The sequence below is a fragment of the Nestor notabilis genome, unplaced genomic scaffold (assembly GCF_000696875.1).
Source record: "Nestor notabilis isolate BGI_N333 unplaced genomic scaffold, ASM69687v1 scaffold15337, whole genome shotgun sequence".
Lineage (NCBI taxonomy): Eukaryota > Metazoa > Chordata > Aves > Psittaciformes > Psittacidae > Nestor > Nestor notabilis.
This window is the reverse complement of record NW_009935262.1, coordinates 48,440-75,890: the sequence shown is the minus strand read 5'-3', so window position 1 is coordinate 75,890 and position 27,451 is coordinate 48,440. Positions and strand designations below refer to the sequence as shown.

Below are 27,451 nucleotides of genomic sequence, written 5' to 3'. Positions count from 1 at the left end.
TTTCAACAGATGCCCAGTGTGGCAGGGAAGTTTTGAAGGCAATATCCAGAGGATGTTTTCTTTTTTATACTGTATCAGATCTAATGGTATGCTGCTAATGAAGGAGGAGGTTCAGCTAGGCCATAGCTGGAACATAATGCCTTTGCCACCTTCTGGTGAATTTAGCAAGAATATGACTTGCCAGCTGATGGGGTCAGTTATCTGATCTTGCAGGAAACTGTCCTATTCTTGCTCTTCTCCATCCCCAACCTCTTCCAACTCCCCCCTCCCCCTCCGCCTACTTTTTTTTTTCTTCCTATTGGAGCTGCACAAATAGCACGTCAGACAAGGAAGACCTCTCGACTGCAGGACTGGGAGGAGGAGGAGGAGGGTTTTTCCTCAGCCACATTAGCTCAGATATGATGAAAAATTGCACCTAGAATTCTCTGAGGAGTTTTGTTGGAACTAGAGGAGTCTGAAAGCAGATTTATTTCAGGATATTCTTATGGATGTTACTAGAAACTTTTAGAGAACTAGAGTATTTCTCTAGCTTTCTTATCATTGATCCATTGACCTCACCTTATTTCGCCCCGTATGGAGATAAAAAGTATATTAGAGAATGACCAGATCTCTGGGAAATGTTCCTACTCTTAATCATCTCAGATTGTCTGAAGAGGGGTTGCTGTCTCTAACCAATAATCATGTGACTAAATTTAAGTCATTGCCTATCAAACTGTGATCTGCTGGTACAAGATTAGGCTGTCACTGAAAACTAAATAGTCTTGGTATAAAATTTAACTAACTTGAACCGTAGACATCTAGAAGAAAAGCTTTTGCTAAAACTGTTTCAGCTGTGTTGCTGATGCTTGCTATTCTTATGTGCACACTTGGTAAACAAAAATATGGAAGTCTCTTCAGAGGAGATGAAAAATTTGTCGCTTCTCCCTGATGGAGAACTCAGATTCCCTGGGGAACATCAGCATGGAAAAATGCATCAGCATCATAACCGGCACTCATCTGCAGCACAACCCCCGGAAGACAAAGCAGCATTTTACCTCATGGGATTAACAAACATGTGTCAGCTTTGGTACTGCTGTTTGGTAGTCAGGTGATAGACTGCCCATATGTCCTCTACCTCATTCTGGCATGAGATCCCCCCCCCTTTTTGGAATTTGAAATAAAAGCATAGCTTTATTCCGTTGTCATTTGTTACAGTTCTTATGTCACAGACATGAAATTTTAAAAGATGCTTTAAGAAGTTCTGTACACAAGTTTATTTTTCTCACTGTAAGTCTTTACTGGGAAAGCTTCTTTCTTTGTTTGCTTATCTGTACTGGGGACATACAGAAACGATCATAGAACGTAGATGACTTGCATCAAAAGAAACTTAGGTATATAAATAGTTATGCTTTAAATAGGAGGATGAATGTTAAGAGTTCTTCAGCCACCTACACAGCTCAAATCCCTTCTCATAGTGCAGCATGGTCCTTTTGGTGGTGCCATGCTCCCAAATTGCACAGGAAAAAGGAGAGAAGGAAGAGGCTTTTTTAGACACTTGCAACTCGCATCTAATTGAACAAGTGTCCTCAGCTCTGTCTCTGGGATTTTGACTAGAAGTGTGATGATTTCTTGACATAAGAAAAGTAGTTGTTTAGTACTTAGTGTTTTGCAGTGGGGAGAAATGGACGATAATATGTGGCTTTGCAGTATCATGAAGTTAAAAGGTTTAATTTAAAAATTACTGCAAGCTTGGAGAATTGGTGTTTTCTGTCTTGTAGTACTCCATCACTGGCATTTTAGCACTCTGAGGGAATAATTTGTAGGTCATTTTAAGCAGATTGGAAAATGTGAGTGTTACATCAGTGTTATGCAAACATCATTATTAAAGGCAGATGAAAGCATAAAGTATGGATTTTACCTCACTCTTACATCGGTTTCTGTACCCATTATGGATGAGATCCTTATATTTCAGCTACTTAGATTTTACCTAATTTATTATTTTTAAAGGGAGTTGCAACCACAATTCTTAAGGGATTATGAAGTTCATTAAATTAAAAACAAGACACAACTACCTCTAATAAATGTTTTGATTAAAATGGACATTTCTGAACCTTCTACAGACAATACCCGCTCAGATGTGACAGCATTTGTGACATCACCAGTACAGACTTTCACAAGGATTTTGAAGTCAGTGTTGTAAGTCAGTTTCCATTTTGTTTTTATTAATTAGAAAATTGTGCTGTTTACTTTCTAGAGGAAAAAGCATCCACTAAAACCATATCAATCTGTTTAGTTAACTAAAAAATGATGCAAATACATTTTCTGAAAATTAAGGTTCCTGTTGATCCCTATTATTTTGGTGTCACAAATGTTAAATGAATTCAGAATTTCAGAAAGGACAGTTGCAGGAGGAGTTAATCAGTGTTTTCTCTTGTATGAAATTTGACTTTTGCATTGAATAAAGTAATCATAGAGTTTGCTGAGATCTATTTAAGGTCATCCTATTAAGTTATTAGAGTGCATTTTGCATCTAAACTATTTTGGAGGCTGTCATTAAAAACTTTTCAGTAATTCAGATTAGGAAAAATATATATGTTCATAGCACAAAAAATGCGAATGTGTGTCTGTTAGCAGAAAACCAGTAACAAACCTCATCCTGATACTGGCTAGATGAATTCATATGTCTTATCCAGGTCATTCATCTTTCAGTTCTATCTTGTCACTGGAATTTTGGGGTTCCTAATTCATAGCTCCATTTTAAAAGTTTTTTAAGTGATTGAAAATGAGGCAAAAATTATGTGCCAGTAAAACTGCATAGGAATTTTGCATTTCTGCTTGTTAGTCAATCTTTCTTTTAATCCAGAGGACTGGAAAAACTTGAAGCAAAAGACTTTTGAAATACTCACTTGGCTGAATATTTATTGCAATTGTAAGATAATAAAATCATGCAAGATAAAATACTGGAAAATGTGTGTATTAAAATTGAACTGTATTATGATTCTTATGTTATGAACAGTTTTATTCAATTTAAGGCAGTGAAGTATTCTAGAAATATGTAGAATACTGAGATTAAAAATCTGGTGGTTTTTTTTTTTTTTTTTAGCTTCATTACTTTAAATGTAGGCTGCAAATTTAAGAAAATACTTTACTGGCCAAATAGTTTTTATCTTCTTGGCACTGCTTCTATTATAGAAGTGTTACACGGCTAACTCAAAATGTAAATTTATATTGAGATCTCTGTGTTGCTAAGATTTCGTTAATATCCTTAAATCATAATAATCACTTCAGAAATGCATGTCAAGGTATTGTATTTCTAGCTTTTTTCAAATTGTAAATTCTAAGTGATTTTTCAATTATTTGCCAGAGTACTGAGGTTTGTATATATTCCTTATAGTTGACATATTTTTTTATCTGTAATTTCTGTACAAAGAGAATGCTGTCAGAATATATTCTGACATGTATGTCAGAGTATTCTTTGCTTGTATAGAATATGAGTTTGTATTAGGCAAATTTGGATGAGGAAATTCTTGGTTTAATACTATGTCAGAACTACTGTGGCATTGTTGCCTAGAGATGCAGTTGATCTTAGAAATTTGAATCACTTGAACCTGATTTTCTAACTTAACTGGAAAACAAGAATTGCAGTCACAAGGTAGACCGTCAGTGTAGTTAATCATTTGTTAATCTTGCCTAGGTTTATGCTGATACCCCTTCTCCCTTGCTTCTTTCTTCCCCCTAGCTAGTCATTTCTTGTTGATGCTGATACTAGCTGTACAGTGAGCTGAAGTTGTTTTGATGTGGTCAAACCCTGTTTTCTTGGGGTGTATTTTCAGTTAGATCATTTTATAGGTCTGCCTCAGCTGCATGGATTCCACTGCTGACATCATAGAGTGGGACATGGGATGCATTGCACGCTTCCTTCACAAGTGTTCTTCACCCTCCTATATGCACTGTGCTGGTCATAGATTGTATTTAAGGTGAACCACAGTGACCAAGGACTGGGACTTTCATTCATCATCAATACTCCCTGGTTAGTACAGGACAAAACCACATAGTAGTTAAGGGAAGAACCTGCCTATATTGAATGTGTACTCCAATTTCCTGAATGTGAGATTGTAATTTTTTAAGAAGAAGTGCTCACACACATTTGGAGATGCCTCACAGTGTTAAAGGAGAGTCTGGCTTTTTCTAAAGGTGCTAGTAGATGGTGGGTGCTGGATTGATGGGAGAGTGGCTGCACATGGTGCAAACCGCTAGTTACATGGTGATGTTACAGGATCCAGCTAGAACTGTAGATCCTGAATGTTTGAAAATCTATTCCTGAACTCTTCTGAAAATGTGCTGCTATGAGATGACTGATACTCTGCTATTGGCCGTTTGTGTTGTTAAATCCTTTTGTTGGAGTCCATCCTTTGAAATTGAAGTCTAATCCAGTCTTTCTCTCTTCACTCTGCTTCTCTCTGTTTTTGTGTCTGTGTGTTTTGTCTCTGAAGCCCTTCTGTTCTCTTGTCATTTTAAAAAATATAGTTAGCAAAACTAATTTATTTGTTTATCAGGGAATAATAATATTTTCAGTGTTCCTAATATTGTGTAACTTTACAAATTGTAATATTTTTCTTTCTTTCTCTCATCTCAGTACTGCATACTTAAGCAAAGGTTACATTAATAGTTCTTTAGTGGTTAATTTAAAATTAAACATAGTGTATAAGCATTTCAGGTTATTCCTGTAACTGTTTATTAATTTAAGTAATTCTTCATTGTGTTTCATCTGGTGTTTCTCAGCTCACTGGCGTAAGTTTGCCACTCTGAAATTCTTCACATCCTTGATAAACTTGAATAGTTTTATTGTCTTGCAGTATATGCAGTGGTGATCCCAGATCATTGTCATGTATATTTTCACTGAAGTGTTCCTAACAGAGAACTGTAGAGTATCATGGATAGAAATTTGACTGCATAATCCTATTTTGTTCTCTTCCTTTTACTCACTTTCCTATCTCTATTCTGTTCCATCACACAGCTTTTTTCATCCACACAACTATAGCTTCCTTAAACTTATTAAAAGCTTTTAAAAAGTTGAAATAAATTGTGTCAGTCTTATCCATTTTATTTTATTGATATCCTTAAGGAAATCCCTTATGTATCTTAAGCATGATTTTTCTACTCAAAGGCAGTGCTGCCCTGTTTATTTTGTGTCAGTTTGCATTACTTAAGTGTATGACTAAAAACAGAATCACAGTTTTCTTTGATTACCATCCAGGTAATTGACTTGAAATTTCCAAGTTTTCTTTTTTTAACCTTTTTTTTTTTTGTTGTTGTTGTTCTGGGGGGTGTGGGATGTAATTCTCTGTTTATAATCCTTCATCTTAACTATCATCATTGAAGGGTTTTTGCCAGTAGTTTTCACCTCACTTACAATTTCTTAGTAATTGTGGATGTATTCTGCCTAGTTCTGGGACTCCTTAGTACCTAGCACTCTGCTCCAGGACTTCCTTTTTGATCCAGAGAGTGAAAGTATATGTCTCTTCCCTGAAGCAGATTTCTGTTGTTGTAAAAACCAATAGAAGAAACCATTTTGGTTCTTTCCAAATATCATTGCCTCAGTTGCAGACTTTATTTTATGTCTTTTTAATTTTTCACCAAATTTTCATTCCTTATTTTGCTTAAGCTTTGTATTTCCCTTGCTTGGAAGTTCTCAACATCTTATTTTCTGTAAGCAGTATTTCTAAGGTTTATTAATTTTGCCATTTAACTACAGTGATTCGTTTATTTAAAGAAGCCTACATTTTCTCAGCTCCACTCAACTGGTTCCTTACCTTCTGTGATTGCAGGATGACTTGGTGGAATGAACAGGCTGAAAAGCTGGGATTATGTGGTAAAGAGCAAGCAGACCCTGAGGGTTGGATGGTATATTTTCCAAATTTTGATGGTCTTTATCAATGAAGTGCTTGGATTGTTAATAAAAATACTACAAAGCATGATAAAGGAAGAAAATGGGGGTGGAGGTAGGAGAGTGGATTTGAAGCGTTTGTTTCTCTCCCATGCCCCATTCTGAAGTTCAGTTTTACCTTAAAGTTTACAGAGCAATTCCTTTCCCAAGTACGATGGAACTTAAATATTTTGTGGTTACTGTTAAATGGTTCTTGAATTAATTCCTCTATACTGCATGGATGAAAAGGAAAATACCTCCCGCTCATGCATTTTGGAGCCAACAGATTCAAGGAGTATTAGTGTCAATAAATTACTTCTCTGAACTTTATTATGTGTGATATTTAGCCAGTTAGAGAGAAATAAAAAATCCTTGAAGTGGACACTATTTAAATTTGGGGGCATGGGATTTTCTGCAATTAACTAGATTGCTATGGTAGGCCAATATATTAAGCTCAGGCAGTTTTGCTGCTAATTACACACAACTTCTCTGGAGTATCGGATATTCAGATCCATTTTATGAATATGGTAGAGAGAATAACAACTGTAAAACAAAGCACTGTGCATGTAAGTGACTGTTAGCGTGTATTTCAGAAGGGATAAATGCTCACCATATGGTACAATTACTGTGTCCAAGTTTTCAAATTAGCTTCTCTCATCCTCCTTATTACTGTCTTTAAAAAGAGAGGAAAAAAAACCCAACATGATTTATCTACTCTGCAGCAGAACTCTTGACGCAAAACAGCAGCCCAGTTCTGTCCAGTTTTTTTTTCCTAGCATAATAGAGGCTGTCGGACTTTTTTATACTAATTACTGTGTGAGCCTCAGATGAACCCCCTTCAATTCACAGGGCTTTGTTAAGGGAGGAGCTGTCAATGTGTCTGCCCGTTTGCAGCTGTGCTGTGGCTTTAGCTTGCTTAACATTATGCTGCTTTTTAGACTTGACAGAAGGGATTTTTTTTTTTTTTTTTTTTTTTTTTTATTAAGGCAAAGCAGCCTTGTAGCGAAATGGTTTAAGCAGCTGCATTGTGGGGAAGCACAAAGAAGTTATTATTGTGTCTGTTTAGGGGGGTCGAATGGAGGGGGGAGATATTCGGCTGCTGTTGATGCCGATTGTTGACTTGCCATCTGCCAGATAGGGAGAAGAAAAAAATGACAGCTCCAGCAGGGTGTTCAAGAGGTTGTTTGGAGAGACGCATAAACATGTGCAGATGTCGAACTGAATAATGGCAAGAACTTGAGACGGTTTATGATGCTGCTGTTGTGTGTGCATATACAGAATGAATGTATGTGGAGATTTGGTTAGGAGGAGGGTACATATTAATTATCATTGTCCCCCACCGCCTCCTTTACTTCTGTTAATTAGTTCAGGAGTTTAATATCTTCCCTCCCTCCGCTGTTTATTCCTAAAAAGAGCCTTTTCTTTTAGGGAAGAAAACTTTTGATTTCTCCATGTGGTGGATTTAAAAAAAAACAAAACCCAGCAGCTTAATAACTTTGATATTGTGGAAGTAGAAAGAGTGATGCAGTTATTTCAGTCTCAGACGTTTGGTGGACAGGTGCTATTTACAAGTTTTTTTGTCTTTCTACCTCAAGACTGATATGTTGCATACCCCTGCTACTGCATCCTGAGCTTTTCTTATGCAGAAAGTGCCAGTCGGTGATTGTCTAGTATTATATAGCAGACAAGTAAATGCTAGGGGTTAGAATGAGATTAGCAACTAATTTTCTCTTTCACTTGATCTTATTTTCAGTTCTTTCTCCAAAGCAAGGAGCTGGTCAGGCATAACTTATATTTTCCTGTTTGACAGTTGCACATAAAATAAATTTGGATGGCTCTATAGGAATACAGTTTTCTTTCTTCCACTAAAATCCTTTCTTATTTGTTGTTCGGTGATTTCTGGTGCTGTTGAGTTTCCAGGATAATGTGGAAGAAATGTGAAACAGCATACAAGCATGGAGGGAAATTAAATTAGCCCAGATGGGCTAATTGTCTTATCCAGGTGATCTCTTACTTCAAAGATAAAAATGGAAACTTTTAAATAATGAATTTTCTTCTCTAATATTATGTGAAATTCAACATTCTGATACCTATATTGAACTGGAAAATGGAAAATGAAATAGTGGTTGAGGTGGACTGTGGCTATGGATTGCAGACATTTCTTCCAGTTATCAGTATATGTCAGGGTTTTTTGGTCAGTCACAGCATGACTTCAATACTATCTGAATGAACCTAAGCACCTCTTTCCACCAAGCTCTCATTGAAAGACAAGGAACCCCTTTTTATTGTGTCTTCTGTCTTAGGTCTAATAAGCAGCAGGTCTGTAGGTTATTGATAATGATAACTACTGGTGGGGGCATTTGATGTGCCCTCTTACTATTGCTGTGGCAGGGTAGAAGAAGTCAGTTTAGGATTATGTCAACTTAATTCTAACTGAAAATTCAGGTGTGGCCACCTCCTACCCAAGAGCCGATTTCTGTATCTGAGCCTAGGCAGAGGTCAACCGGCATTGCAAAGGGAGAACTGCTTTTTGCCTGTTAGTTGGGTTGTCGGTTCTTCTCCATCAAATTGTGCTGTTTTCTCTGTTCTGTCATTGCTGGTGTGCAGCCCAAATTACTTTGGGTAGTGCTGCATTGCTGTTTATCGTGAAGTATTTCAGGCAGCCAAACAGTTCTCCTGATGTGAGACAGCAATGGAGCTGTTGTTTCAACTCAAGCAGTTTGAGGAATGCTTCTGTGTATCTTAGACTAATTCTTTGCAAATAATGCCGGCTAAATGATAAAGCAAAAAGGTTGATCTCAGAAATGTGCTTGAGGCAGAGACATAGATGAACAATGTTAGTGCTAGCTTTTTGATACCTGGCAAGGTGTGAGGCTGGGAGCACACCTAGTCACAAGGAAAAAGTTCAGAGGAGCTATCTTAAAATTACTGCAATGTGCTGGTTTTAAAAGTGAGATGGTTTGCTTTGTGAAAACATGCTAAGCAAGTATACCAGTTTTAAGAGGGGGAAGTCACATAATTTTTGACAACACATTAATCTGTCAAAGAAACTCAGCTGAATGATAATGCTATTGTCAAACTTATCATACGCTTTTGCAAACAATGGAAAGTTTGAGATTTCTTGTGTAAACTAGAGTTGGCTGTTTTATGAAATGTTGTAAGTAGGGAATATTAAGATGTTTAATTCAACTTAACTACATATAAAAAGCATTTACACTTTAATTGTCTGATTTAATACATACATTTTTACCAAGTACATGATTTTAAGTCATTGCTGCTGTAGCTGTCTTATTCAGTGTACTTTACAGATGAATATTTGTATACTTGTCCTACTCTTAAAATATTTTCAAAATCTGAGAAAGATCTTTGGTCTACTAGCACTTGATTAAAAACAGAAGGAAGTAATATTTTTTCTGTTATACAAAGTACCACTTGATGTTGATAGTCCTGTATAAAAAAATACCAATGTTTAAAAGTACTAAGAATGTGAAGGTTTTTAGCTATTAAAAAAATTATGTCAAACAATATTCTAAATTTTTTTTTGCGTTTACCACATATATATCACACTACTATTAAAACCTGTAAAACTGCTTTGAGAAGCCACTAAATAGTGTTCTTGGATTTTGATCCGATAAAGCCTTATACAAGAGAGAAATTTAGAAAATGTGAGCAGTGTCTCTAGATGATTTGAGGAGATATAGACCTTGGTTTTCAGTTCCTGAATAGCAGGCATATTTAGAAAATATTGATCTCCTTTGTTGTTCAGGGATGCTGATGCAATACAGAACCATGTTGTTGCAGACAGCATGTGCTAATACCAACTTCTATTAAATTTATTTATTGTTCTAATTCTTATCCTTCAAGAATGAAGGGGAAGTGAGAGTGATGTTGAAACTGGCAAGGTTTTCTTCCTATTGGCTCAAGATGGACATGGTAAAGGTCAATTCTCAATTTGTCAGGATGTCAGCTAGCTCAGTATTTCTGGTATGATTTTTTAAAAGGACAAAATTCTCTGCATATGAAAATTGAGTATGTGCTGTGAACATTTATTTTCCATGAGATGTCAAAAAACATCAGTAATTCTGTGTGGATATTGTAGATGCCCAATTTGAAAACTGCATTTATGTTTGAGTGGTGGCATGTCTCTCTGTTGAGTATTTTCCTCTAGATTTTTTGATATTGTAGAGAAAAGATTATTAATGCAACAGGAAAGCATTGAATAAACAGCAGGACCTGAAGTACTGATGTATTTGTACAAGATAGTACAGTGACTCATGCCAGTAGGCCTAATGAAAAAATGGGGGACTGGTGATTTGAACCCTAGTGAGCTGGGACACATAGGTGGCATATAGAACCTAGGGGGAAGAAACTCCACAGTAAGAGCACGGAAGAACTTTCCCTTGAGGAGAGTGGTCCTTCCATCGCTTTAGCTGCAGAGGTGCATGCTGAGACCATGGAGAACTGCTCTGTGGCTTTGCCCTGCCTGGTGGCTGCATCTCTCTGCTTGAAAGTGTGTTGTTTTACTAGTAGGAGCCCTCATATCTGATCAATACTTACGACTGCTTCAGGAAAAAAGATGCTACCATTTGCCTGCTCTTCAGCGTATCTTGGCTGGCATGGAGAAGAGAGCATTGTCCCGGCTTTCCTCTCCCTCCTCTTGATAGCTGAGGGACTTCTAGAGCTTGTTCCCCAGGCTGCTTGCTGCCTTCTGCAGAATCTTAGCATCTCTGCAGTTTTCACTGATTTCTGGCCACACAGCTGTGAATTGCTGAACATAAATTGGCCAGTCTTTATGTCTGCACTGGATCATTGTGATGTGGTGGGCAGTGAAAGGCACTTGAACTTTCTCACCTTAATTCCCCATTTTGCAGGAAACTTAACGGAAGCTTAGCTGTGGCATAAGCCGATGAGCACACCTAGCATGAAATGTTTCCTATTTCCCAGTTGTGAGTGGAAAAATTAATTTGTCTAACATAAGTACAGATGTGCTGAAAATGTCATTTAGCATTACTGGGATCTGTGGGAAAACAGTTAGTATAAGTAAGAATCACTGTTTCGTAGTAGAAAAGACAGAATCAGAAAAAGTTAGTTCCAAATTCTGATTCTCTTTGAACTGCTGGCAAATATTTGGGAGGGGGTATATAATAAAAATAGCTTTAAAAATGCTAGGGCACAGTAAGAAAAATATCAGTTGAAATTAATTTTTTGGTGTGCAGTAAGACTTTGTCAAATCTTTTGTGTAATATATAACTGCATTACATGATACATAATTCATATTAGATTGAAGGACATATCACAGGTATACTTTTTTTTTTTTTAAGCATTTAATTTTTACAGTAGCTTTGAACTCTCTTGCAAAGTTATCATTAAATCAGACGTAAGTAAATATTTAACAGAAGTGCTTTACATTTACTAGTGTCTTCTGACTTAATCAAATAGTCTGCTGATGCTTCTAATCATGTGTTAGGTAACACTGCCCTCAGAGGGCCAAGGTAAGTAAATTCAATCTCAAAACCACTGGCATTACTTCTGATATTGTACTTGACCTGACATGAATTACAGTTGTTTCTTTTAAAGAAAAATGGCTTGTGTTTAAGTTGTGTTATTTACTTTTATGTATTTTTTTTTAATGTGCTTAAATAAATTCATTCCTCCCCATCCCTCCTTGGTATATATTAGTGTAAGGGAACTGGAGTTTTGATTTAACAAAATGTGCCATAAAAAAATAAAGAAAAAGAAAAAAAGGGCAAACAATATTATTTCTATTAATCCACTTTAGTAGATCGGTGACACAGACAAGAGGCAGATTTTTTTTTTTCTTTCTTTCTGGTGTGGGTTTTTTTTTTTTTATCTCCTTCCCTTAAATCTCACTTATGTCTGTGTGGCAGCTGTTGCTTCTTTTAAGGAACCAAGTTTTTGAACTCAGGTTTCTGTTGCTTATCAGCACTGTATATTAAAGACATTTCCTTCACACCTCTAAAGCCATTTACATATTGAAAAATGTAGATGTTTTGCAGAAGTGATTTTTTAAAAAATACTTTTTTAAAATCATAAGATTAATTTTAAATTACTGAATAATTTTTCAAGAATAGCTAAATCTCCATATGCTTAGGATTAGAAGTGGTGAGACTAACAATAGCAACCATCGTATCTGAGGTGAAGTGTATGTTTGAAGAGAGAGTTTCAGTTCTGAGGTGAAGTAAAAAAATTATGAACTCTGAGTGGTACATTTGTCTAACATGGATTTGTTGACTGCTCATATGGTTTCTTAGAAAGCTCTTCTGTGTGAAGCTCCTCAGCAGCATCAAAACTACAAACATTGCATCACTAGAGCAAACATATTTTGTGAAATGTCTTGAAGGCAGGATTCCTGTTACTAGCTGTCACAGGTAGAAAAGAAAAATCATTAAACTTGCAGTACAGAGGCTAATACAGAGCCAGCCACAAAGGTCATGTTCTAAATAAACCTTCATTAAGCATTCTTTATTGCTGTTGTTAGCCAGTGTATTATTAAATACAATGTTATTTAAAGAGCTGTGTGTTTGAGGGTGCATTTTGCATGAAGATCAGATTGCATTTTCATGTATTTCATGCCTTATTTCATCTCTTGGGTGTATTTTCTTGGTAGTTATTAAAAAAGAAGCCACCAATAATCTCAGTCTGATTCCAAAGTTGTGTTTTCTGTGTGTATTTATTGTTTGTATGTATCCGTGAGGTATATGTTCTAGTGCCCCTTTTCTCAAGTAGCTTGAAAAACTTTTGACTAGAATTAAAATCATGTAGGAATTACTTGGCTTTCTCTGCTGCAGTAGTTGAAATTAGAAACCTCTTCTTACTGTCTAGTAAACAGATCCTAAAAGAACATGTTTTTCAACTTAGAAGGGTGTAAATTTAAGCAAAATAATAATTTAGCTTACATTAATTTTTTTCAGCAGGAAGCGGGGTACAAACTGATTAATTCTCTATGGCAGATCCACTGCTTTTTTAAGTACCACAGCTCCATCATCAAATTGTCAGAATATCTTGTGGTTTGGTTAGCCTTCCTGGACTTCTCCTTTTGCATGGAATTTCTTCTCACTTGAATTAATGAATTTTAGATGTAAATTTCCTGTTGTTTTCTTGTATTGAGATATTTGATAAACATCCACTCCAGATATCTTTAAAGTAATTTAATATTGTGCATACTGTAAAATACACTTTTTTTAATGAGGGCTTGGTAAGTTAGAAGACACATGGAAGTTTTTTCTTTTCAAATACTCTGATGTGTTATAGCATTTTTTTGTATGGAGGATTTCTCTTTCAAAGCAGTTCTGTAACCACATGTCTATTAATAAGTATGGACTAAAATGTTTTTCTATCTTTAAGCAGATCCTGTAGAAAGAATGCAGTTGTAAGAGAGCACCTAGAGTGCCTCTTGAGAGCCATTAAACCACTTAAGCAGCTAAGTGAACTGTTCACTGATACCACTGTTTACTTTAGTCTTCAAAAGTGTTCTCCCATTTGTTAATGAAATTACAAAATAAATAAAGGGCAAATGATAAATATTCATGCATAGGCCATCAAGAGGGATTGGAATATTGGTCATTTCAAGACAAAACTAAGTGGTTTGGGGTATGTGCTTGTGTTTGTACAGATGTCTTGAAAAAGTCTGTGATTCATGTTAGGGAATTGTTCAGGAGAAACATTCTTTAGAGAAATATATCTATGAAAGAAATATATGGATCCTTATGAAGACAGTATTTTGCAATTGCTTTTAAATTACTTGTCCTGTGTCTGGCTATAGTTTGCAGGGCAAAGACAGAGGTACAGCTGTGCTCATGAGAAAACTGGTACTCGTACGTCATTCAATATTTATATCTTCTTGTGATTAGCTTCTGTCCAAAGTCGCTAGCTCCCTTCAGAGGAGCTTGAAAGTGCTAGTCATACTTCTCTAATGGTTTTTTTCTAGTCAGATCATCAAGTACGTAACTCAGTAGATGATAAAAAATCTGTTCTCTTTCCTGATTAAGAGTTTCTGAGTACCTAGTAGAAGCCAAATAAAATCTAAAATGTTGCCCTAAGAGGAGAAGAGGGAGTAAGCGATCAGGGAAATGTGCACTAGGCTGGGTCTCTAACAGCACCTGCTAGAAGGGTCTCCTTTTCTACAGATTTAGTTCTGAAGAGTGTGTATGTAAGTAAACGAAGTCTTGTTTTTTCTTGAACTGACTGATGAGTGTACTTACCCTGTCAGCTCTGATTTTTAGAGCAGAGCCTGTCCAGTTTATTCCTTACAGAAAGGAGGGCTGTCTTTGACACCCGAACTGCTGGATGGCTGACCTGTTTTAGGCATGTTGGTATTCTCTCTATGCTGTCCTTGAACTCTTCAGTAGTCTTAGGTGTCTGCCTACCATTTAATTAACCTTCTAGAGAAGCCTAAGATCTTAGATATATTTTAGAGCTAGTGACACGCACTTTCTCTAGTAACAATCACTTACTGTTGCAACTAAGTAAGATATAATTTATTAGAATTGTACAGAAGAGTCTCTTTATGGTCTGTTTAAGATAGCAACAAGGATATTAATATTTTTAAAACTTACATTGGGTGATCTGATACATAAGGTTTTGTTTTGGCTTCAACTTCTGAGTTCATGCAGATTTCAGCAAATTTGCCATAGGGCATTTTTTAAACATTCTTAAATATGAGTCATACCTTTACTTAAGCCTATGATTATTTCATTTTCAAGTATTCAGCAAACTTAATTCAAAAAATGTCTTTTCTTTTTCATGTAATGATTATATGTCTTTTCACTCTTGTTGGTATTAAAGTTACATATTTATTTTCCCATACTGCACTTGTATTTCTTCTCCAACTGGAAACTCTCATACCTGGTTTTTGTGCTTGTTTGTTGTGTGTGGGTTTTTTTGTTTTGTTTTGTTTTTTTTATTGTTTGCTCTTACATTGGCTGGGATTTCCCATTGTGAAATCAGTTCAGGTTGGCAGTGTCAGTAGGGGTGTTCCTAGCTAAACTAGCACCAGAGAACTGAGATAGACAGCTCTGAGTCAATACAAATGTAACTAGTGCTGTATTTGCTCTGTTAATTTTGAGATCAAATTAAGTAACATGACTTTTTCAATTTTTTTTCTACTTACATGAATAGATTTTTAAAAAAAAAAAATCAAGATGATACCCTGCTATCTAGAAGCAGGACTAGATAGGAAGAGTTTTGCTTCTGAGGGGCAAGAGGCACATGTCATCACAAATAACCTGGTGTTAATTTTTCTTTTTCCTCTTCTCCTACTCTCTGTGCCACTTCTCTGCTTAAATACATGTTGGAAATCGGAAATGTAAATGGCTTTAGTTAGATTTGTAACCCATGGGCAGTGTTAAAATCTTTACCGCTTGTGATCAAGTTCAGCTAGGCCATATTAGCAATTCCCATGTTGAACTTCAGTATTAATTAGTTGATTGCTCTCATGGAAGAAAGGTAAAGATGAGATTAATGAATTTTTAGATTAGCCTTTAACGGGGTAATCTTCGTGTCGGATGTAAACTTGTTTGTGACCTTTGAATTGTATACAAGCTATGTAGCTACAGCTAACAGGGTGCTGGAGTGGTCTTTTCTAAGCATTTTGCAAATGATGAGAAGTCCTCGGCACGGTTGGAAATTCTGCGTTGTTAATACATTTTTTTACTTAACATGTTTAATTGTATAATGATGAAACTGTGGCTTATGTAAAGACTTAGTAAGTACGTATGCATATGTTATTTACTCTGCATAGTCGATGGAAATCAAAGACGGGAAAAGTTGGACAGATATGAACACATGTACTTAAGTGAGTAATTGCACTATATAGATGAAGTTGTTGCTGAGATTTTGTTGTGGCATTGTAAAGTATAATGCTACTAAAGAGATTTTTTTTCACCCTTAAGTAGCAAATAAGTGGCATTAATTAATCTGTTGTATCTTTACTGATCTGTTCTGTATGTTTCTGCCCGAATATTTCATGGCTTTCAGAATCTTCTGCTCAGACTGGGGTAGGTGTAAGGTGGAGGTGGTGGGTTTGTTGGGGGACTTACCTCTCAGAAGGTAATTGGATTCGCCTTTTCTTTTTTATTCCTTTTTCTTTCAGATATATTAAGTATATTTTGTGTAGGTTCTCCTACTTACCAAAATTTTCTTGTATTTGTTTAGTGTATGATTTGAGGAAATTAATGAGTTTTGCTTTGGCTCATCAGGATAAATGTTCTACCTTGTTGTAGTTTAGATTTCATTTTGCTATTAAAAATCAAACTATAGTGCTTATTTTTGCCTGCAGCAAATTTCAAAGTGTTTATAGGTGTAAAGATGTAAGATTTTGAAGAGTATAGTGTGATAAAATTTAAAATTACAGAATATTACTGTACAGTACTTCTAGCTTCTTATTCCAGAGACATTGTATAGTCCAGGCTAACCACTGCAATTCCATTTTGTAGGGAGTTAAGATTTCTGTAAATTGAAAATGCCTGAAAAGATTTTGGTGTAATTAATGTTAGACACTGATAATATGTTATGTTTTTTAATATCAAAGTGGGGTTTTTTTCTACAGTATTAATGAACTTTTTTTTTCTCCTTTAGGAGAATATATAAAAAACTGGCGGCCAAGATATTTCCTGCTAAAGACAGATGGCTCTTTCATAGGCTATAAGGAGAAGCCCCAGGATGTGGATCTGCCATATCCACTCAACAACTTTTCAGTGGCAAGTACGTATTTCCAGTATTTATTATTCTCTTAGCATATTGACAAAATATCTGCTACATATTGCTTCATGTGTAGTTCAGAATATATTGGTAACACTGCAAGTTTGATGCCATGTGTCAGACTAGTGCACCACTAATCTTATGTCCAGCTCTACAAGATATCTTTACCAGAGCATTGAAGATTTTACTTTGGGTTGTTTTTTTGAGTATTTTTGGAAGTCTGAGTTCTCATTTTTTTGTGTGTGTGTGTGTCTGAAGTGTCTGTAACTAACAATAACATTTGGCACATTAGTATAGTAAGAAGAAAATTCCTGGAAAGCTTACTTTTATTCTGATCATTGACCTCTTTTCTCTTTTTCAGTAGTATCTCTGAATTCACTTGAAAACTCAAATTAATTAGAAAATTATCTAGACTGTCAAATGACACAAAATCATGCTAAATTATTTTTCTCTTGGATAATCAGGTAATCAGCTCTCCAGCCTGGTTAATCAGTAATTTCAAGCAATCAGACAATTTGCATATATTAGCAAAGCTACAAAGTGTGTATCTGTTGGATAAAGTGAAGACATTTTGATTTCTTGTTTTCCAAGAATGTTTCTAAAAGATAAATCTGTAGGCTTTTTTTGATCTGGCAAAGTGGGATTGGTGGAAGAGTGTTTCTGAATAGAAATGAAAATATAAAGGGGAATGATAAAAGGGGAGGAAGTATAACAGTGCAAAAAATCTTCCTGTATATGAGTTGTGGGTATTACAGCTAGAAACTTTCAAAGGAACACTGGAAGATTTGCCTGGTCTCTTTCAAAATTGCATTAACGTACTGCAGTATAATAAATAGGGGTGTTTAGTTTTATAGAGGGGTATACAAAGTAATTTGTGTATTTTATTTGGTAAGAAAATAATCTCATGCTCCAAGACCATCTCTTCTCCAACAACTAGAGGAGGAAAACTGCAATTCTGATTGTGACAGAAGTCTTGCAAATGATGTTGAACATGCAAGTCTTCTTATAATAATAGGTGTTCATTTTGCCTTTTTTGCTATTCAGCATAAAATCAGTGATATCTTTAGGTTGCTCATATGAGTAGGAGTTGACTAGGTCATAGGTTGTAACTCCTTAGTTATTGCTCTGAATATCCTAATATACTCATTTACTGCAGTTAGTGTTTTCCTAGATACCTTTTCCCCAATGTGCAGCAGAAAGAACTACTGTAGAACTACAATAGTGTTTTTTCGTCCTGCTTTACCATGTTCTTTGTTGCATATCATGTATTTCTTTGCTGCAGCATCTAGGAAGATGATCCAAATGGTAGTTCTGCTAAGTGAAGAAATGCATAGTTAGCAATTAATTCCAGTGTGTTGATACTGGTGTGTGTGTTTGTTTGTTTTGTCATTGTTGTTATTTTGATACCCAGAAGTCATTTTATGTAATTCTGGTATTAAAATGCTGCCCCTGAACTTTGCCTTGATGGAAATTGGAGGATTCATATTGTTTTCCACTTTGACACCATCACCACCATTACCCACCCCCTCCTCAACCCAACTGAACAAACAAAAAAATCCTTTCTGCAGCTAGCAAGTCCCATAGGTCTGATTCTTAGGAAATGTAAGCTAAAGGAACAGTCATGTAATATTAATTGAAGAAATACAGTTCTTGTAAGCAAGATGAGGTTTTCTGGCAGGAAAAGGAGTAATTTAAACAGAAATGATTGCTCATCAGGTGCAAGAATAGGGAGATTTTTCACTCAAAAAAAAGAATCCTATGAAGGTAAGTGAAGTACCTATGTAGAATGCACAGGATGAAAAATAAACCAGTATGATTTTGCACTCTAAATTGCAAGGGACTGTAAGTTTTTGTCATATATTTTATCTGTCTGAAGATGAGGTCATGAGTAGGGCAAACAAAATCGCTGTATGAATGAATCAGGTCTCATGGGCAGTACCTGGTAAATATCAAGAACTGGTTGCACAGCCTCTGATCCAAGAGTTCCTGAGCTGCTGCAGTAGGTTTGTGGCCACAAGCAGTGCAACATATTTTTCCTGTAATAGTGAAGTACATTTTTCATAAATTACTAGCCAGGCAGATGGAGTGTGAGATCACTGTTAATACCATCTTGATTAGGTTGGCAGGGACTTAAAGATATGTCTTTACAGTCCTATCTTCATGTAATCTTTGTAGCTATCTGTAAAGTGAGAGTGTGGTCTCAGTCTACTTTCTGCTTTCCAAATGATAGACATCTTTGGCTCTTGCTTACAGCTTGTTATTTAAGCAGAAAAGGCCAAGGCTGTGGCATTATTTTTGTAGTACTGTTGGAGTTGAACACTGGAAAGTTTGCACAGCTCTGCTTTGTATGATACTTGTTCTGTAGTTTAGAACTTTTATATCCAGCTCTGTCAAGCTCATTATTTTAAAGACCCACACCTGAGCATTACTCTCTCCCTGGTCTTGTGTTATCTGCTTACTCTGTCATGAATGACAGGAAGACCAGAGAGAATGAAGTTATTTTAAATACTTCTGATAGTGCTTCCAGTGCTATATATATCTTTAAAGATATAAATACATCTTTTAAAGATAAATGAAGGTGATGTAATTATAATGGTGGGAAATTCACTGTAGAAGCTTAAAACTAGTTGATACTGGTTTTCAGAGGTAAATTCAGAAATGTGAGCTTACTTGAATTGGCTGGTTCAGAATCAGTTCAGCTCTTTTCAGGTAGAGACAAGCAGTTGCAAGTAATCAAGCAATTGTAGCTTAAAGAGATACTCTTGATTGAGTCACGGTAACTGAGTGGGTGTGCATTCCTAGCCCACTTCAACTGCAAAATAAAATATGTTAATGTAAATTGCTTCTGCTAAGGCATTTATGCAGCCAGAACCAGTTTAAAAATCTGGATTCTGCTGGTATAATTTATCTGTATAGGCAGAGGCCTGGGAAAAAAAAAAATTAATCTGGCTTTTTAAACTCCCTTATGCTTCTTTGGAACGAAACTAGTACTCTGGGTGACAGGATGTATACCCTCAGTGACCCCCCCGCAAACCAACATAGCCTCAGAACACTGTTTTTATCTTGTCCGGTGTTGCTTTGTGTAACCCACTTTAGTCTTTGATCATCATCATTAATAAAGCAGAGTGGGGAAGAATTCTACTTCAGTTCTATTTAAGGAGCATTTGTGGCTTTACTGATAAAAAATACTTCTCACATATGCAGTGAGTATGTAGGTAATCACATAGCACATTTGGGATGAGGAAGAAGAATTGGCCCTTTGCCTTCATTTTGATCTTTACGTGGGGAATAATTGGGAAGAGCTGTATCCTTTCACAGTAGCCTTTGAGCTTTGGCCAAAAATGATGTCACCTGGAATTTCTTTCCTATCTTGAAAGATAGTGCTTTCTAAGCACTCTGTGCTACAGCTACCCTTTTTCTTGTCTTTGAAAAGAAAAGGCGAATTTTAGTTACTGTGAAAAGGTGACCTTTTATAACCTTTATTTATTTTTTGTTTTTTATTTCCTCTGCAGAAATGATTATTAATGAACCTTGGCTATTCGCAATTGAGGATTCTAGTCTTAATCTTTCTGTGGGCCATAGACAAGGTTTTATTATTTTGAGGATTAAAAATCTTCAAAACATGAAAATTGAAAGGTTTCAGGGGAGTGATGTTAGGGCTATAAAAAGTTCTGAAGACACTCTCTAAAGAAATGGGTGGGAAAATATATATGTATGTTTTAAGCGAGGTTAAATTAGGCATCAGAGTACTTTGGCATTAGATAGGACCTTGTGTGCAGCTCTGTAATTAACTTTTCAATGAGATTTAAGTTTAAGGTCCCAGGTTTTTTTAATTGTCACAACACTGGATGACATCAACCCAGAGATAAGCATGTAACTGTAGATACTTATAATTACAGTGTAGATTTCATTCCAAAATAATAGTAGTACAATTGAATAATGTTCATTAAAATGCTTATGGGGAAAAAAAGACAATCTATGTGTAATATACTGCATATGCAAATGCATCTATGGAAATCCAAACTCTAATGTGTATAACCAATATTACTGTCTGTGTTGGATGGGGAAATGTTTTGGGTTTTGGAAAACTAGACCAGTAGTTTTCTTTAGGAGACTTTCATATTACTTTATGAGTGATTTCTAGGTGGTATAGTTGAAATTTTGCCATTTGTCTTAGAAGTATAGACTCAAGTATAGCATGCTGTGGTTCCAGTTGTCTCTAAATAGGGCCTGGTATGAGCAAGGCAGGTCAAAGTTTACAGCCAGGTCTGAGAGTTTTTATGCTGACGTGATACACCCACTTGCATTAATAGTCTTGGGGTGTTTGCATGAAAGACAGAGAAGGATGTATAATTTTTATGTGAAAGCAAACTAAACCTCATACAAACCTCAACAGTAAAATTCAGAAATCTGTTTGCATTCTCCTGCTTTGCACGTGCAGACAAATGGCAAACTAGTTGTAATGACAAAAAGACTTCGGTACTTTTTAGAGTATTGTAAATAGAAGACTTTCCATCATGATGAAGCATTAAGGATCATCTCTTTCAGCTTCAAGGAACATAAATTTTTTTTAAATGTTTGTTATATATATTATTATCAGTCATATATGTTGCTGTATCATTGTAGCATGTATAAGTACTTGTTATGAGCCAAGCCCCACAGAAGTGGGATTTCTACCCGTACAGAACAAAAAGTCAGTCCCTGCTCCAAAATACTAAAATTCCAAATATAAAACAAGGGGCAGCAGATGGATGCAAACAGATGGGGGGAGTATGAGAAAACAATGAGACAGTATCAGCCTGTAGTACAGGCAGTGGTCTCAGCACATCAACAACTAATCCATTGTCAAGGTTAGGTTTTTTACCCTCTTCTCCTTTCTTTTCTCTCTCCTTCCTTTCCTCCCTCCTGTTTTTTAAAGACATGCTGAAGGTGTGTTTTAAGGAGGATTTAAAAGAGAACGAGTATGGCAAACAGAAATTAAAAATGTTTTTGAGAAGTGGTACTGAAATTGGAGCAGTAGGAGGATGGGTGGCATTTTGGTACCAGATAAAGAGTGATACCAAGATACCAGATAAAGAGTGATACCAAGGATTAGGGGAGGCTGTGGGGACAGACCATTCTGAAGAGCTACCTATATCTGATGTGATAGAGCTGGGTAAGACATATGGAATGCAAAGAGAAGAGTGAAATGACCAAAGGGACAATGGAGAAAAATTATCTGTTCAGCAGTTGTAGGGATGACATTTTTAGGGGAAAACTGCATTCCTTGGGACCAAAGAAAGGGAAGTTAAGTTGTTCACATGAATCTCCATGTGACAAATTTTTCTTTTAGGGTCATACTCCCCATAGATAAAATGTAGTGAGAAAGGAGAAAGCATTTTGAGAAGCATCAGAAAAGTGGTTTTCCAACAGGGAGTCGGTAAGCAAATGGGAGAATAGAGAGAGGACCAAGCTAAGCGTGTGGGTGTGCATACAAATATATAAAAGCCTTGGCTTTTCATATGTATATGAGCAAAAGCACTTGTATCTGTCTCAATGTTATGAAAACGGTGTAAGAGCTCTATTACTTGTCTAACAAAAACCGCCATCATAGAAAAGTGAGGATTTGAAGTGCAGAGTAGCAGTAATGGAAAAAAGTATTTGTAGCAGTGTTTGACATGAGAAAGGAAAAATGGCAGTAGCAACTGGAGGCAAAGGTTGGGATGGAAGTGTTTTTTTATATTTTGAGGAAAAGACCAAGAGAAGAATAACAAATCAAGGTTAAATTGTAAAGCAAACGGGTAGATACATGGATAGATACACATATCTCTACATAGGTAGCACTTTCTCTGTGTATTTAAAAGTGCATACATTCTAAACAATACAAGCAGTGGTTTGATACTATTTGTTTTATATTGTATGATAATCACAGGAAGTTATCTTTTGTGCTAAACCTCAGTCTGTAGTAGAAATAATTTCTCAGATATGCAACCTTCTGTTCATTTTTTTAGTGCAGTTTTAATATGGCTGCTTGTGTGCTTAGTATTCTTTTTTAGCCACATCAACAAACTCCGCCGAAGTTGAAAGCTTCCATATATGAAATAATAAAATGGTATTAGTGTGTTTTTTTATGCTTGATGAATGTATTTAGGAAAAGAACACTGGTGATTATTTGGTTAAAGTTATAGAATTCAAACTTTTAACTTTTTAATAAAATCTGAACAGATGATCTGTGCGGGTTTTTTTTTGGTTTTTTTTTTTTTTTTTTTTTTTTTTTTTTGGAACTGGCAGGTTTCAGGCCCTCTAATTGGCTTCCCAGCTTTGCAGAGTAATTACAGCTTCAAGCAAACTTTGTCATCTGTGGTTCAGAATGGTGTAAAGTAAACAGAACGTTTTGAAATACAGTTTGTAGTTAGAGTTGCTTAGGAGAGTTTAACTAGCATAACTACTTAATTTAGATAGTAGCAGTTATTGGAAAAAGGTAGTCTAACATTTTAGAATTGTCAGATTTTTTGTGGGTACAGAGATGGAAGTTAACCTTTGCTATGTACCTGCCTTTTTTTTTCCTCCATTTTGTTTTAAAAAGAGAAGTTCAATACTTGAGAAACATCTGTTCCATTTCTTTATACTGGTTTTATTTCAGTTTTTCCATTTTCTGTATAGATCCCAGAATGGCCAAACGAGTGCTACAGACTTGTTGGAACAAAATTGTCAGTTTCTGTTACTGATTTTGTTTTTTGCTCCTTTGAGCAAGTGTTCTTCCCCAAGATTTTTCATCCCCTCTAATATTAAAGGACAAAATTCGCATGACTGATGTTTAATCCCAGCAAGACAAAAAGCTTTTAGGATTAAAACACGTAATTCCAAGTTGGAGATGGCTAGCATACAAGAACACGAAGTTGAGTCTGTCTGTTTACTGGCTTACTCATCTTTTTGAATGATAATTTAGACTTCCAACTGTTTTGAGTTGAGATTCAGCCCTTTAATTACATATGTTTATGTATAGTAGCAAACTTGAAGACATTATGGTAGAGTGTTCTCTACTCTTGGTAATGACCCAACTATCACTCGAGTGTTCAGAGCCAGCTCTCAGTAGCCAGTTTCACTCATTCTTCTGTTCTTTTGTAGTTTCCAAACTATTCTCTCTATCTTAAACTACTACATTTTTTTCATGTAATTAGTAGAAAAATATTTTGATAATTAGCAGTAACTGTGTATTACAGCACTTATTCATCTTAATAGATCTTTTTTTGTTTTGGGTTTTTGTTTCTTTTTTCACTAGCTGTAGGTGAAAGACATTCACAAACAAGTTTTTATTTATGTTGCAGTCCTGACAGGAATCTTGTATACCATTTGTATACAGCAGCACATGAAGCATGTAGGTGTACTAAATATCAGCAGATTTCAGTCACTTTTATCTACTTGAGAAAGACAGGTAGCCTTCCACTTCTTTCTGAAACTCTTTTGCTTCAGAATGTAAGGATACAAACATATTTAATACATACTTAGTTTCAACCTTCCACAAAGGAATTAAATCTTTATCTGCTTTTAACAGAATATTAAAAAAAGCTTATTGAGTTTTGTTAGATATTTTTTTTCAATAGCATCCTTCAGTGATAGTGGAATGGCATTTTTTTTTTTTTATATTCTCAGTGCCATTTTAAATTGCTAATGAATTTTTTATTACCTTATCACTTTGAGGACTGCCTGAAAAAATAATATAGATAGTACCAATAATATAGTTATATATTAGTTACAGATTTACATAATCTACATGCCAATATATATATTAATTACTATACTATATATAGTAAACTAAATGTATAGATAAAGACCATATTATAGATAGCATTTGGACATAGGCAGGCTTAATTCTGTTAGTTCCAATTTTGTGTGCTTGAGTTGGCAAGCTTACATTCATACCATTTTAATGTAAGTATTTTTGTATGTATTTGCAATCAGAAAATAAATGGTGAAATTCAAAATCTTTGGTTCCATTACAGGCACTGGAGAGGATGTACTTTTCAACTGGTATAGCCTTTTCTGCAAGTTTGACTGTACCTAACACAGTCATCTCACTTTCCTGTCCCTGACAGCTTTTTTTACCTACTTTCTCCTAAACTAGCTACTCCAGTTTAGCTGTGTTCTAGCTAACCCCAATTCTTTCTTTTCCACACAGGTTCCAGTCTTTTTCCTGCCCTATTTCTACTCTTCTCCCTTAATCCATTCTCTAGTCTTTTGTTCCCAACATCTCTTCTGTAAATAACTTGCTGTACGCCATTTTCCTGTATTGGATTTTGCCTTAACAAGGTAGCTTCTTTTTACTATTGCCTGAAGAATAGGACGAGGCGTTATAAATATAGGAGAAAGAGCTTTCCATTTAGCAGGTGTAGAGGCAGGAGATAGCTGTAACCTCTGGATTATACTTCAATGTGTAGGTTTTCAATGATTTTATGCTTTAGTAATAGTTATTATAATTTTTTTTTACCCTCCTCCCTCTGCACTCTTATCCCTGCCACATGTAGTGTGGCCAGATGCCTTACATTTTCACAGGAATACTAAAAGGATATCAAAGGTCTTGGTTTGCCAAGTTTTAAGTCTTGTCTCCAAAAAGTAGTATTTTCCAGCAGTGTGCAGCTTTAGGCAGACACCCAGCAAAGAAAATTTCAGCCTACGTGATTGAAGTGTGATAGGATTAAAGCTGAGAGGATGGTTTTGTCAGGACTAAAATGAGATAATCTTAAGAGTAGACAATGCTTCTAGTCTCTTCTGTTATGAAGGTAGCTCAACACATACCTTAGAGCTACAGCTGAGTAAGTTAAGAAAACAAATAGCTTGTTAACCCTAGCCTCACCATCATCATGTTCATAACTTGGACTTCAATCATATCCCTGAAGATGGGGTTTCTTTGATCTCATAAGTAATATTTCTACTCGGCTACAAGCCTGGTTATGTATCCTAAGCAGTTCTACTTCATCATGCTCCCAAGTTCCTGTCATCTGCTTCTGTCCTTCATGTTTTATTTCCAGCTTCTGTGTTAAATTCCCTCTTCCTGTGTCCATCCTGCTGTAGCTTTTTCTTCTAAATGTTGAGGATGCTTCTCATCCCACCCAAGAGCTACCTGAGTTTATAAAAGCAGTGTGGTTGGACTACTGTTTCTCTTTTGAGTCTCCACAGTGTATGCAGGTTTGTTAAATGTAATGTCACCCCCCTGAGTGTTGAGCAGTCTGACTTACATAATATATAGGTATATGTTGAATGTACAACTTTTGAATCAAAAAATATACAGCTTTGTAGTGCAATATTTTCTTTATTTGTCTTTCTTACATGTGTCTGTAAAGCTTCTGAGGTGTTCTGCTAAGCTGCAGAAAAAAAATCATATTGACATACATATGCACTTCCACTCTTCTTTACTTTTTCAAATTTCAAATTCAAAAATTGCAGTATGCATGGAAGTTCTTAAATGAAGGTGTCCTCACAAAGACTACCCTAACATCAGTTCTTTCATGCCTGTATTAGGGATACTCCAGTACATGTAAGTCTGATGATACTTGGTGTGGCCTTATATTGTGGAGACAGAGGCCATTTCTTACATAATTGTGTCCCAGATTGTTTAGATTTTCGCATATACAAATCAATGCCTTGGACTAAGGCTTTAAGCTTGTTATGAGCTAGTAATATTAAAAAGAATTGCTTTAATGTATTTTCAGTATGCAGCTGCATTTCAGAAGGTCAGCTATGAGTATGCGTCTTGTGTACAATTAACAACAACAATAACGGCGTAAGAAAGCGAAAGCAAAAGCAAGGGAGAGGGTACTTAGGTACTTGGGGAGAGGGTGGTTGGAAATTTGCTGGGTCTTACAAAGTTCCTTGGAGAATATTTAAAATGCATTTCTGTAAAATTGTGGATGATAGTTGAGGTTTCAGGACCCCAAATTTGTGAAGAAAAAATACATCAAACTGATATAATTTATTTCTGTGAGAGAATAGCATGCCTTGTGAAGTAGTACATGTCATATCACATGCCTTTTGTAAAGTGTTGACATTAACTGGAATAAATAAAATGTAATTCACGAAGAATAAATGTAAGGTTTTATGCTAATGAATAGTCAGCCACATCGGTAAAAGGTGTGGGTCAGCTGGTAGGTGGTAGCTCTACCAAAAGGAAGTTACAGCAGATTGTAAGTGAACCGGAATTCTGTTGCCATATTGGTTATTGGTTGATGTGTGAGCCTGATGAATTGTTTTAGATCGCACATTTGATCTGGATCAGCTTTGAACAAGTTATAGCATTCCAGAACATGAGATGCAATGTTTGTGTCTATTCCATGGTAGCTGCAGGAAAAAAACTTTTGACAAGGTAATCTTAATGTCACAAAAATGTTTAAATATGCTTTCATGAATAAAGAGTTAAATAGGTCAGTGTTTTGCAGATGTAATGTTTAGTGCAGTATGATACACTGTAAAATCTAATACACAATTTAATTGAACCATTGCCTGAATTACCAGTGTTGTGGTCTCGTGAGAGGAGTAATAGGCAGTCTGCTTTATGTCTAGAATTGTGTGACAAGGAACATCTTGGATCTGAAAGCACAACCTGTGAGATTAGATTGGTTGAACTGATTTAGGCTAGAGAAGACTGAAGAGAGATGAAATAGTATTTAAATGTCTGAAAGGGATAGCTACTGAAATGAGAAATTAGTCAATAGGGCAAGAAACAATATGCTTAAATTATAGGAACAGTTACATTAAATGCTAGGAAAAAATTCCAACTATAAAAATAATTATTTTCTCTATAGCTGGATGGAATAGTTTGCTTACAAAGGTCTTGAAATTACTACTTTTTGG

General features: G+C 35.8%; 1 protein-coding gene across 1 annotated transcript in view; it reads left to right on the top strand.

Moving 5' to 3' along the window:
• Positions 1-27,451, top strand: part of LOC104408229 (RAC-gamma serine/threonine-protein kinase-like) — a gene marked incomplete at its 3' end in the record, with an annotated part of 80,373 nt that overhangs the window by 10,734 nt on the left and 42,188 nt on the right. Inside the window, exon 2 of the mRNA XM_010017762.1 lies at positions 16,502-16,627. Within this exon, the coding sequence (XP_010016064.1) occupies positions 16,502-16,627 (126 nt within the window). The remainder of the gene's footprint in view (positions 1-16,501; positions 16,628-27,451) is intronic.